Here is an 11,925-nt window from a genome sequence, read left to right as displayed (position 1 = left end):
AAATAAAGCTTAGAAACACAAAAAACTTTGTTTCCTTTATTAGAAATGTTGAGTTTTACAGGGCATTTACAGCAGGGGGCGCTCCGCTCAGCGGGAGAACTGCCGGCGGTCGCTCGGCCCCCTGCTGACGTGTTTGAAGATCCGGGACTTCCTGACGTTCTTGGCCTTCTGGTAGCCGAAGCCGCCGCCGCCGCCGCGTTTCTGCAGCTTCAGGCCTTTGCTGCTGTGAACGTCTGGAGGAGGCGGAGTCAAGGAGGAACCATGGAAACCATGAAGCTTGAATTATTCAGGTTCACTTCTGAACATGGATCTAAAATCAGATTTTGTGTTCAGACTGAATTGGTTCAGGATTTAACATTTGGAGCAGCAAGTTCTTCTCTCCAATCAGAACAAAAAATCAGATTCAATTCTTAAAAATAAAGATAAATAAAGATCCCAGTTAGAGTATCTGCTTTTCTACAGCCCACCGGTCCGGTCCAGTCCGGTTCAACCCAACTCCAGTCCGCTTGTAATAAAGTTCAGTGTGGATGCTAGTTGACCTCTGACCTCTGGTCCTCCAAACCTCAGTTTGAATGTGAACACCAAGTGCTCCAAAAGCAGGAAGTGGACTACAGTGCAGTGCATTCTGGGTAAATCCAGCCAAAGCTAACGTGCTAGCTTAGCGCTAGCAGCAGAAATAAAGAGAAATCCTCCAAATCTGAGGCCTCCATTTTGTTTCCATTTGGTGAAGAAGGAAGTTGCTCTCAGCTTCTTTTTCAGAGTCGTTTCCTTCAGTGGTTCTTGGTGCAGCGCCCCCACAGGCCGGGAGGGGAAGCCCATTCATACCTCCACAAATGAACCGGACCGGAGATGATCAGCTTTATTGAGGTTTTGACTAGGCCAGGGGCCAGCAACCCAACATGTTCAAAGAGCCATTTTGGACCAAAAAAAAACAAAAAACACATCTGTCTGGAGCTGCAAAAAATGATAAGCCTTATAATGAAGGCAACACAGGCTTTAAGTGTTTATATTAGCTATTTTAGCTAATATAAACAACGACTAAGTGCGTACATTTATGAGCATTCATGATTAAATGTTTATTTTCCCTGCAGTGAGTCCTGGAAAGAATGATGCACCACATTACTATTCTGTTACAGTTTTGCTTTAAGTTTACCTCCCGTTACAATATGAATGTATTATGTTTTGTTGCATTGATAAAATTAAATAAATGCAATAAAGAAATCTAATTTTTGATGTCATTTTTATTATGAAGATGGACAGGGAAAGATATTTTCCCTTTTGGAACTAAAAAAATCTGCTCCCAGATGCAGTTTGCGTAACAACGACGGCTCCTGGTAAATAATCACGTTAAATATGTGATTGAAAAATTAACAAAACGGAACGTGGCCAGCAAACCAAGTGCAAAAACAAACAAACAAAAAACGCAACCTGTAGTTATAAAATAAAACGGCAGCCTTTTGAAAAGATAAAGTATCTAAAATTAAATTAATACAGTTTAAGTTTAATGCCAAACAAGTCAGTGCAATTTTAAAACAGAGCAGCTTCCTCTTCTCTTCTGACACTCAACCGTCCTTAGCAATATAACCTGAGTGATATCAATTAGTGTCATTTTAAATATATACTAAAAAAATCACTAATCAATTTAAAAAACAACCACTTTATTACTAAATATATGTGCTTATGGCAGGATTGTGTTCTTAATGTGATTTCTGTTCACTGATCTCTGGACACTTTCTCTACATCAGGCTTGTAACATGTAACTTTAATCTTGATGCAGCAGCTGAAGTAACAAACTTTCCCTAAATGTTTTTCCATATTACCGGATTTTTCAGACTGTAAGTTGCTACTTTGTCTCCACGATTTGAACCATGCGGCTTATAGTCCGGTGCAGCTTACGTTTCCAGTTTTATTTATTTAAATTTTTTTTTTTTTAATTTGTAGGTGCGGCTTATATTAAGGTGCGCTCTATAGTCTGGAAAGTACGGTACTGTTTTTACTCTTTTTGATATTTGACAACTTCTCTCTGCAGAGCAACATTCCGGTAATTCTTCCGCTTTGGCAATAAATGCAAATGATTCGGTCCAAGAAGTGGAGAATTTCTCCTCGGCTACGTTTCTCTTTTCCTCTTTGCTCTCCATGACCCAACACACACACACACACAAACACACACACAGCCGCCGGTTTGTTTACCACCTGCCTGGCGCCGCCCAGCTGGAAGAAACATCGCAGGCTACAACAATGTCAAATGTTGACATTTCTGTCAACATTTGACAGAAATGTTGAAATTTAATATTTATTCTACACATTTTTATAGGATTGGAAAACGTTAAGAATGATTGTCATGTTTGTCCTCCTACAGAAACCATATTAAAACAAAATATATATTTCCCACCCCCATCTTTTTGCATTTTCAAACATTTTTGGAAAAGCTCCAGGGAGCCACAAGGGCGGCGCTAAAGAGCCACGCGTTGCCAACCCCCGGACTAGACCCTTAGCAGCAGAGAAAAGGATACTGAGGTCGACGTAGGGCGGCACGGTGAATCCAAAGGACAGCGCCACCATGGGGAGGTTCAGGGTACCGACGCTGTAGATCTGCTTCAGAGAGTGAGAGTCGTAGGCCCGGACGTACGACTTGTAGGCCTCCTGGGCCGACTTGTGCAGGTAGTAGTTCTTTTCTATCAGTTTCTCCAGCTGCATGGGACAGAGGCACAACCGGGTCAAACCGGGTCAGAACCGAGAACTGAACCGAGGACAGAACCGGTTCGGGTTCTTACCTGAGACTGGATGTCGGAGATCTTGCTCCAGGAGAACTCGAACTCGCTCAGCGGGACCTGAAGCAGAGAGAGCAGAGCTGGGGATCAGCCAGGGGTCAGAGGTCAGTCAGAGGTCATGCTGGGGTCAGAGATCACCTTGGCCTGCTTCAGAAAGCGCAGGAAGCCCAGCTCCTGGGGTCGCAGGATGAGCAGGGCGTGGCCGCGGCCGTCGATGCCTCTGGCGGTTCTGCCGACCCGGTGGATGTACTCCTGCAGACGGGAACCAAGAGAGAGGTCAGAGGTCAGAGTTCTAGCCACCCGGCGCTGCCCACCCCGCCCGGCGCCGACCTTGGGGTCGTCCGGCGGGTCGTACTGGACGATCCAGTCGACCTCGGGGATGTCGAGGCCGCGCGCCGCCACATCGGTGCACAGCAGGATGCCGGAGTCGGCGTTGCAGAACTGGAAGAAGGTTGTGGTCCGCTTGGTCTGCTTCTGCTTGCCCTGTGGGGAGAAATGGGCCGGTCAGAACCCAGCGGAACCGATCAGCCGGGTCGGTTTGGGTCAGGAGCTCACGTGGATGGCCATGACCGGGAGGTCGATGTAGTTGAGAAGCTCGTAGTGGAACTTGACCGACATGCAGGAGGAGAAGAACACCATCAGCTTCTTCCTGCGGTTCTTCTTCAGGAAGGTGAACAGCAGCAGGAAGCGCTTCTCCGACGGGCACACCACGTAGCCCTGCAGGGGTCAGGAGGTCAGCCGGGGTCATAGGGGTCAGGGGGGCTCCGTCGGTCAGAGGCCTACCTGCTCCAGGCCGTCCACGGTGGCGCTGTCCTTGTGGTCGTCCACGCCAACGTACAGTGGCTCCTTCTTCAGGGAGATCCGGGCCAGGTCTTCCACCCTGCGCGTCTGAGTGGCCGAGAACAGCATCGTCTGCCTCTTCTCTGCAGAGACGGGGCAAACGGGGTAAAACAGGGGTCACCGGGGGTCAGAACGCGGCGCTGCAGTGGGACGTACTGGGCAGCAGCTTGATGATCTGCTTCAGCTCCTCCTCAAAGCCGACCTCCAGGATCCGATCGGCCTCATCGATGATCAGACACTGCAGGTTCTTAAACATGAAGCCCGGCGTGTTCTGGGAGGAGACAGCAGGTAAACTGGGAGACGAACTGGGAGGCAACCAAAAGCAGAACCGAGCCTCTGGTGCAGAACTCGCCTGCAGTTCCACCGTCTCACCTGCAGGTGGTCCAGCAGGCGGCCGGGCGTGGCCACCAGGATGTTGACGCCGTTGGCGAGCCGCTGGGCCTCGGCAGAGCGGTTGCTGCCGCCCATGATGAGGCCGAAGGTGTGGACGTCGTGCGCCATCAGCTCCTTCATCACGCCGTACGTCTGCATGGCCAGCTCCCGCGTCGGAGACAGGATCACCACGCCGGTACCTGAGGGAGGGCGGAGGGGGCGGAGCCTCAGAGTAGGAACGCAGAGCAAGGAGGCGGAGCCTCAGGAGGAAGACTCACCGTTCCTGGGCATGAACTTGAGCTTGTTGATGAGCTCGATGGACGGGATGAGGAAGGCCAACGTTTTCCCGCTGCCAGTTTTAGCAGCAGCCAGGATGTCTCTGAGGAGAAACCATGGGATGAGCTGATGATGTCATCATTAGGACCCGATGATGTCACCAGGAAGACCTGATGATGTCACCAGGAGGAAGCCTGCCACAGTGCCGGTGAGTGAAGCAGGTCAGTTCACCTTCCCTCCAGCAGGGGGCGGATGGTTTTGTGCTGGATCTCGGTCATGTGATCGAAGCCCATCTCCTTGATCGCCCTCAGGATGTGGTCGCCGACCAGGCCGGTGAGAGAGGCGAACGAGGTGTCCTCGAATGCGCCTGAACAGAAAGCAGCAGGTCAGCTTCATCCTGATGAAGGCTACAGCTCTTCTTCTTCTGCTGTGAGTCAACGTCACCGCTGGAAGGCAGCGCCACCTGGTGGTGCCTTCAGGGACCAGCTGAGCACTTACCTGTCAGTCCTGTGGGTAGTTCAGGCTCCTCTTCCTCTACTGCTTCATCATTAATGTCTAATCCATCCTCTTCCTCAGTCCTGATCTTCTTCTCAGCTGAAACTGAAACATGAACCCAGTGAAACCAGTAAACCCAGTGAAACCAGTAAACCCAGTCTGCTTCCTGGTGCTAACGCTACCTGCGGCTCCATCTGCTAGCTTCCTCTTCTTCTTCTTCTTCTGTTTCTTCAGAGGAGTTTCCTCTGCCTCCTCTTCCTCAGCCGGGTTCTGCTGGTTCCGCTCTGGTTCTGTTGGACCAGCAGCAGCCGGTTCCTCCCAGCCTTCCTCACCCGGCCCGTTGGACCTCCCTGTACCAGAACCAGAACTGACAGTTTAGGATGGGTTCATCCGTCTGGGTAAAATCCATCATTAATAAAACGATTTTAGATTTTCTAGTTTTATCTTTAAAACATCAACATGTAAATTAATAAAATGAGGTATAAAATTACAAAATGATGTGCTGAAAGATTATTTCCTATTTGTAAAACCAAAATGTAACATCAGAAGATGCTCAACATTAACGTTGTTATTTTTTATGGAGTTATGATAAAATTACTACATAATTCTACCAATATTACAACTCTGATAAGATCTTATTCTCTTATTACTTGTCGCATTATTAAGACTTTATTCTCGTAATGAAAGCGAAATGTTTTCATAGCCTGGTTCTAAAGCGCCGTCATAAAATAAAGTATTTTAGCCAGAAACATTCAGCTCCTTATATTTAAAATTCAGCATTTTATACAAAATATCAGTTTGTTCAAGGCAATCAGATTAGAGTTCACAGAAATGTTTGAAATAAAAATGTGCACCGATTCAATCGGTTTATCACAGGAGTCAAACTCCAGTCCTGAATAATGGCGTCATCAGCAGACGCAATCAATAATCAATCTAATTTTATTTGTATAGCACATTTCAGCAGCAAGACATTTCAAAGTGCTTTACATCACATCAAACACAGAAACACAAAGCAACATAGAATCAATAATCAAAACACAGCATTAAGTCAAGTTCCATCAATAAATTTGTAATTGATTACGTTTCAAATACAATCCTAACCAGGTGGGTTTTTAGTGGAGTTTCATCCATAAAGGTTTACCTGTTTCACTCCTACTGTGTTATATGGAACAACATACCTGCTGCTATTTTTATTCCCACTCACAATCACACAGTTTAAAACGATGTAAACAGAATTTTAATGGGCATCTGGTACCAGGTTCTGTTCACCTCTTTCACTGAATCTGGAGCAGGGACTCCATCCATCATCCATCCATCACGGATTTTTGTGCAATTCTATGGTTCCTATTAGATATGGTTCCTAGAATTTACAGGGTTTGTGTTACGCGCAGTGGTCTGTGGCAAGACGGCTCCGTTCTGTTGGGACAGTTTCCTCTACAACACCTTATTGGTTCCCTTAACACCTTGAGGGAACCAATAAAAACAACATCCTGAAGAGTCCAGGAAGATAAGATAAGATAAATCTTTATTGTCATTGTCACAAGAACAACGAAATTCAAAGGGTGCCATCAGTCGGTGCATATGCTTAAAAACAAAAAAATAACTGTCTCACAATTTACACACAATGCAAGAATCAACAAACTGGCAAAAAAAAAAAAGTAAGAACAGCCACATTCTCTCATCCATCATTTATGATGATTAATGGTTGTTTTTGATTGCATTTAGTTTTGTTATTGCTATCGGGTAGAAACTGTCTCTGAGACGGTTGGTTCTGGTTCTGGTTGCTCTGTATCTTCTGCCAACTCATTGCTCTCTCGGTCGGTGTATATACATATACAGTCGGGACGATCTCCTGACGATCGGTGCCTGCTACCAACGAGATGTTACAGCTGATTTTCAACGCTTGTTCAATATTCTGGGGGACATAGCGAGGAGCCCCGGCGCGCCGTGGATTACCATCGCAGCAGGGAGGAAGCGACGGCGGCGTAGAGAGAGAAGGCAGAAGCGGGGCTGCAAGGCCGGACTGCTAGCTAGGCTACGGAGGCAACCACACAAACCACCAGCCTGTTTCTCTCCAACGCCAGATCCCTTGCAAACAAGATGGATGAACTGAGACTACAGGCTGCATCTCACAGCGCAGTGAAGGACAGCCGTATTCTTCTGATCACAGAGACCTGGCTGCATCCAGACGTAGCAGACTCTGCCATCGAGCTAGCAGGCTACACAGTACAGCGCCGCGACAGAACGAAGGACTCCGGTAAGAGCAGAGGAGGAGGCTCTGTGTACCTGAACAACACCTGGTTACTAACACAGCGACTGTCATCAGCCATTGCTCCCCAGACCTGGAGTATGTGACTGTTAGATGCAGACCAATATACCTCCCCAGAGAGTTCACCGTAGTCATGGTAACCGCTGTTTACATCCCACCGGATGCTAATGCTAAAACAGCTATTGGACTTTTGCATGGCAGCATTAGCCATCTGCAGAGCATCTATCCAGATGCTGTGCACATCATAGCGGGGGACTTCAGCCATGCAGACTTGAAGACGGCGCTCCCCAAGTTCCACCAGATGTAAAGTGTGCTACAAGAGAGGCTAACACTCTGGACAAAGTCTACTCCAACATCAAGCTAGGCTACAGGGCTAGACCACTTCCTCACCTGGGTCAGTCGGATCACCTGTCCCTGCATTTAATTCCTGCTTATGCCCCCCTCAGGAAAACTGCTCCAACCATCACCAAAACCATCAAATCCTGGCCCCAGGATGCGACACAGCAGCTGCAGGACTGTTTCGACAGGACAAACTGGGATGTTTTTGAACATCAGGACCTGGAGGTTTTTACAGACAGTGTACTGTGCTACATCAAGAACTGTATTGACACTGTAGCTGTGGATAAACGCATCCGGGTCTTCCCAAACCAGAAGCCTTGGATGACTCAGGAGGTCCAGCGACTGCTAAAGACCAGGAATGCCGCCTTCAGGTCTGGGGACAGGACCGTCTACAGTACAGCCCGAGCTAACTTGAAGAGCGGCATCAGAATGGCTAAGTCTGACTACAGGAGGAGGATAGAGGGCTACCTTGACAGCAACAACAGCAGGCAGGTGTGGCAGGGAATCCAGCATCTCACCAACTACAGGACCAACCTCGCAGCTGCGGAAGGCGACGCCACGCTGGCAGAGGAGCTGAACCTCTTCTTTGCCCGCTTTGAGGTGAAGCCAACAGAGGCAGCCACACTACACCAAGCAACCCACAACACCACACCCCTCGTTGTAGAGGAGCACGAGGTAAGGCGCACACTGCGGGCTGTCAACCCAAGGAAGGCTGCTGGACCTGATGGCGTCCCTGGACGTGTCCTGAAAGACTGCGCCGATCAGCTGGCTGGAGTCTTCACCAGGATCTTCAACCAGTCCCTAGCCCTGTCTACAGTCCCATCCTGCCTGAAATCTTCCACCATAGTCCCCATACCCAAGAAACCTCACATCTCTTGCCTCAACGACTACCGGCCAGTGGCACTAACCCCTGTGGTGACGAAGTGTTTTGAAAAACTGGTCCGGGGTCACATCACAGCACTTCTCCCTCCTGGCTTTGACCACCACCAGTTCGCCTACAGAGCCAACAGATCCACAGAGGACGCTGTGATCACGGCCCTCCATGCTGCTCTGTCACATCTGGAGCAGCAGGGGAGCTATGTGCAGATGCTCTTTGTAGACTACAGCTCTGCTTTTAATACCATCCTCCCTCACAGACTGGTGGACAAACTGGGGGACCTGGGCCTCCCTCACTCCACCTGCATGTGGATCCTGAGCTTCCTGACCAACCGACAGCAGAGAGTTAGGGTGGGAAAACATACATCCACTGCCCTCAGCCTTAGTACTGGCTCTCCACAGGACTGTGTGCTGAGCCCCCTGCTCTATTGTCTGTACACATACGACTGCACCTCTGCCCACCACAGCAACACCATCATCAAGTTTGCTGATGACACCACAGTGGTGGGGCTCATCTCAGGAGGCGACGAGTCCGCCTACAGGGGAGAGGTGGAGCGGCTGTTGGTGTGGTGCAGGGAGAACAATCTGCTCCTCAACAACTCAAAGACTACAGAACTCATAATAGATTACAGGAGGAATAAAACGGACATTACACCACTAACCATTGGGGGAAAATGCGTGGAGAGGGTAGCTGATTTCCGTTTCCTGGGGGTCCACATTGAGCAGGGCCTCACATGGAACATGAACACCTTGGAGCTGATAAAAAAGGCCCAGCAAAGACTGAACTTCCTGAGGGTTCTCAGGAGGAACAGCATCAAGGAGAAGCTGCTGGTGTCCTTCTACAAGTGCTCCATAGAGAGCATACTGACCTACTGTATCTGCGTCTGGTATAACAGCAGCACTACGGCTCAAAGGAAAGCTCTCCAAAGGGTTGTGAATACAGCTGTAGTCTACAAAGAGCATCTGCACATAGCTCCCCTGCTGCTCCAGATGTGACAGAGCAGCATGGAGGGCCGTGATCACAGAATCACAGAACCTCCGACCTGGACCTAATGGACCACCGGAACCCGCCCGCGGCCAGAATATTTCTGAATAAAACACAATAAAACTGATAAACTGATTAAAACAGCTCGCTTTTAGTTTTACTCTGTAATCAGTCAGTTTAACGTAGGCTCTTATGATTCTCAGCCAGTTTTCGGGCCAGACCTGAACTTGTGGTACTATCCCGGTCCCGGTTCGGAGCCGTCAGTCGGTTCCGGATCACTCACCGTGCACACCTGCCTCCTCTTCTTCCGGCTGTGTCCTCTTCTGTTTCCTCTCCCGGTTCTTTTCGGTCCTTTTCTGGATTTTCTTTCGGAGCAGCTTCATCTGAAGGTCCGCCATGGTTCCTCAACACGTGTTTAAAAATATGACGACCAGGACCCATCAGGACACCCGCTGCTGTGCCTGAGTAAAAATAGGCGCAGAAGTAGACGTGTAAAAAGCAATGAACCAGATAACTGAAGAGTTTCAGCGATTAATTCCTTAATATTGTTTCCCCCTTATTATTTCGATTTTATTTCTTTTTTTTATTTGATTAATTTTGGGGTTTTCTTACTTCTTGGTATATTAAGCTATTGTTTATTCACCGTAAGCATAGGCGTAAATCCCGGTGGCTCGGGGGGACCCGGACTCCCCCAATCTTGGAAAAGTCTAGAATCCTCCCCCAAAAAAAATCCTTGAAGAAACATTTGCATTTAAATAATACCAATATGAAAAGGCAAAAAAAACAAAGAACGAAATAAATCTACCATTTATCTCAGAGAAATTAATATGAATTTATTTTTAGTTCCCCCACTACCATTATTAGAACAATGGTTCAGTCCAAAGTAGGAGGAGCAACAGCAGCTGAACGGCGCAGGCTGATCAGAGCTGCTGAAGAGAGCTGCTAGCTGTTAGCTGTTAGCTCTGCTGCACAAACAAAAAACCCTCCAGTAAGTAAATACTTAAAGCAAAAGACATGTAAACATTTTATTTACTTTCACTGCTCAATAAGAAGAAACACATTAACAATAAAGATCAGACTGCAGTTTGTTATTTTCTTACTTTGGCTGAATTATCATTAGCAAAACTGCTACACTGCTTTCATAGACTTGAGCTTTTTTTGTTAACGGTAGCAAACATCTCATTCATATTTAACTCCTTAACTTTTAGTTCATTAGAAGAGTTTGAAACGTGAGGAGAGGCAGACAGCTCTGTAGGAACCGAGAACAGATAGAAAAAAGAAAGCTGTGCTTTAATTTCTATCTGTCTTCAATGTAGAGCCTTTAAAACCACAAAATAAAATTGAATATTTTTCTATATAAACCCTGGTGCTTCAAGTGCTACGTTTAAGTTATAATACCCCCCAGATATTCATTTCTATCTACCTGTTGGTTCTCAGCCATCCAGGGCATGGCAAAACTAAAAAAGGCTTAAAAATAAAGCAACTTAACACATTTTAATTTAAATAGCCCATAACTTGTATTGGGAACCATTTCAATAAATCAATATTTATGAGGATTTTTATTAAGAGCAGTTACTCATTAAAGCTTTTTTATTGAGAATCTTAAATGTTTGTAAAGGTGCAGCAGAGATTAGATCAGACTGAACAAAACTCGTATCTAAGCAACATTTAAATTTTAGTTTTATTTCTCTGCAGGCTGTTTACTGAGAAAAAAACATGTTTGATGTGCATTACTAGTCATTTTTGGTCCTGCAGCTTGAATGTGGTTGAAAAACTTTCTAAACCACATTTTACGTTGCATTTCACTGGGGAACGTTTTTCTTTTGCGTTCCCTCGCAATATGCTTACTGCAATATTTACTGGTCTATTTTGTATACAGTCACAAATGTCAATTTAAAATGTCAAATATATACACATTTAAAGAAGTGTTTATTCATTACAGAGAGGACATGGGGAAAACATTTCTTTTGCATTCCCTCACAATAATGTACTGATGAGTTCATGCTGCATAACTGAATCCTGCAAGCCTTTCTTACTGCACAGTTTGTCCTGGTCAGTCTGTCACAGTCCTTATAAAGTCTGAAGCATGATAATCAAAATGGAATAAATCGATAATCGTGGCCTGGAGATGATTGACACCCGGACAGATGAGATTCCCCGAGTTAACCCAGTGCGGCTCTCATTTAGGCTCTTTAAATGTGTATATATTTAAAATGTTAAATTGACATTCGTGTCTGTATACAAAATAGACCAGCAAATATTGCATTAAACATATTGTGAATGTGAGGGAACGCAAATTTTTAAAAATAAATTATTATTTATTATTATTATTAGTACCTGTTATTAATGTTATTACTAACATTTATTAATACAACTTCAACTTTTTTAGTGTGTCAAACTAAATAAATAAATAAAATAACATTGTGATATTAGCTGACAGGTTAAAGAATGTCCGCCATATTGGATATGGAAACACCTAAACTGGTTATAACACTGGTTAATCTTTATTGCAAATAATGACAACTGTGCATTTAGTATGTTATCATAAAGAACAATGATATAAGGTACAAAAAAGGAAACAAATTACAAAGCTTAAAGATAACATAAGTACTTTTGTGACAAAAGGAAAACATGACAAGTGTTTCAAACAAGAAAAAATTAAATCACAATAATTTAGTCACTGGAATTAATAAACCTCTGGT

The 11,925-nt window shown here is 45.9% G+C and overlaps 1 protein-coding gene across 2 annotated transcripts; it reads right to left on the bottom strand.

Moving 5' to 3' along the window:
* Positions 1 to 16: 16 nt before the first annotated feature.
* Positions 17 to 9,670, bottom strand: ddx18 (DEAD (Asp-Glu-Ala-Asp) box polypeptide 18). Of its 2 annotated transcripts, none has more exons than XM_028022991.1 (14): positions 9,516 to 9,670; positions 4,937 to 5,104; positions 4,758 to 4,859; positions 4,491 to 4,626; positions 4,262 to 4,362; positions 3,984 to 4,183; positions 3,768 to 3,882; positions 3,555 to 3,694; positions 3,327 to 3,488; positions 3,102 to 3,254; positions 2,910 to 3,023; positions 2,775 to 2,831; positions 2,514 to 2,691; positions 17 to 233 (listed from the first exon to the last, which is right to left on the bottom strand). In XM_028022991.1, exons 1-14 carry the CDS (start codon positions 9,619 to 9,621, stop codon positions 88 to 90), a joined length of 1,878 nt encoding a protein of 625 aa, XP_027878792.1. In that variant the 5' UTR covers positions 9,622 to 9,670; the 3' UTR covers positions 17 to 87. The 2 variants fall into 2 exon arrangements, with proteins under 2 accessions (XP_027878792.1, XP_027878791.1); XM_028022990.1 differs by having other exon boundaries at positions 9,507 to 9,661.
* Between the last annotated feature and the right edge of the window lie 2,255 nt (positions 9,671 to 11,925).

The sequence above is a fragment of the Xiphophorus couchianus genome, chromosome 7 (genome assembly GCF_001444195.1).
Source record: "Xiphophorus couchianus chromosome 7, X_couchianus-1.0, whole genome shotgun sequence".
NCBI lineage: Eukaryota > Metazoa > Chordata > Actinopteri > Cyprinodontiformes > Poeciliidae > Xiphophorus > Xiphophorus couchianus.
The sequence above is the reverse complement of the archived record's forward strand: the minus strand, read 5'-3'. Positions and strand labels throughout refer to the sequence as shown.

Bases quoted from the DNA above. Each gene is read 5' to 3' on its own strand.
- ddx18 (XM_028022990.1), bottom strand. From the start codon at position 9,621: ATGGCGGACCTTCAGATGAAGCTGCTCCGAAAGAAAATCCAGAAAAGG. The intron at 2,832-2,909 runs GTGATCTCTGAC...TCTCTGCTTCAG, and splicing joins GCTTTCTGAAGCAGGCCAAG to GTCCCGCTGAGCGAGTTCGA. The intron at 234-2,513 runs GTATCCTTTTCT...CGCCTCCTCCAG, and splicing joins GCCGCCCTACGTCGACCTCA to ACGTTCACAGCAGCAAAGGC.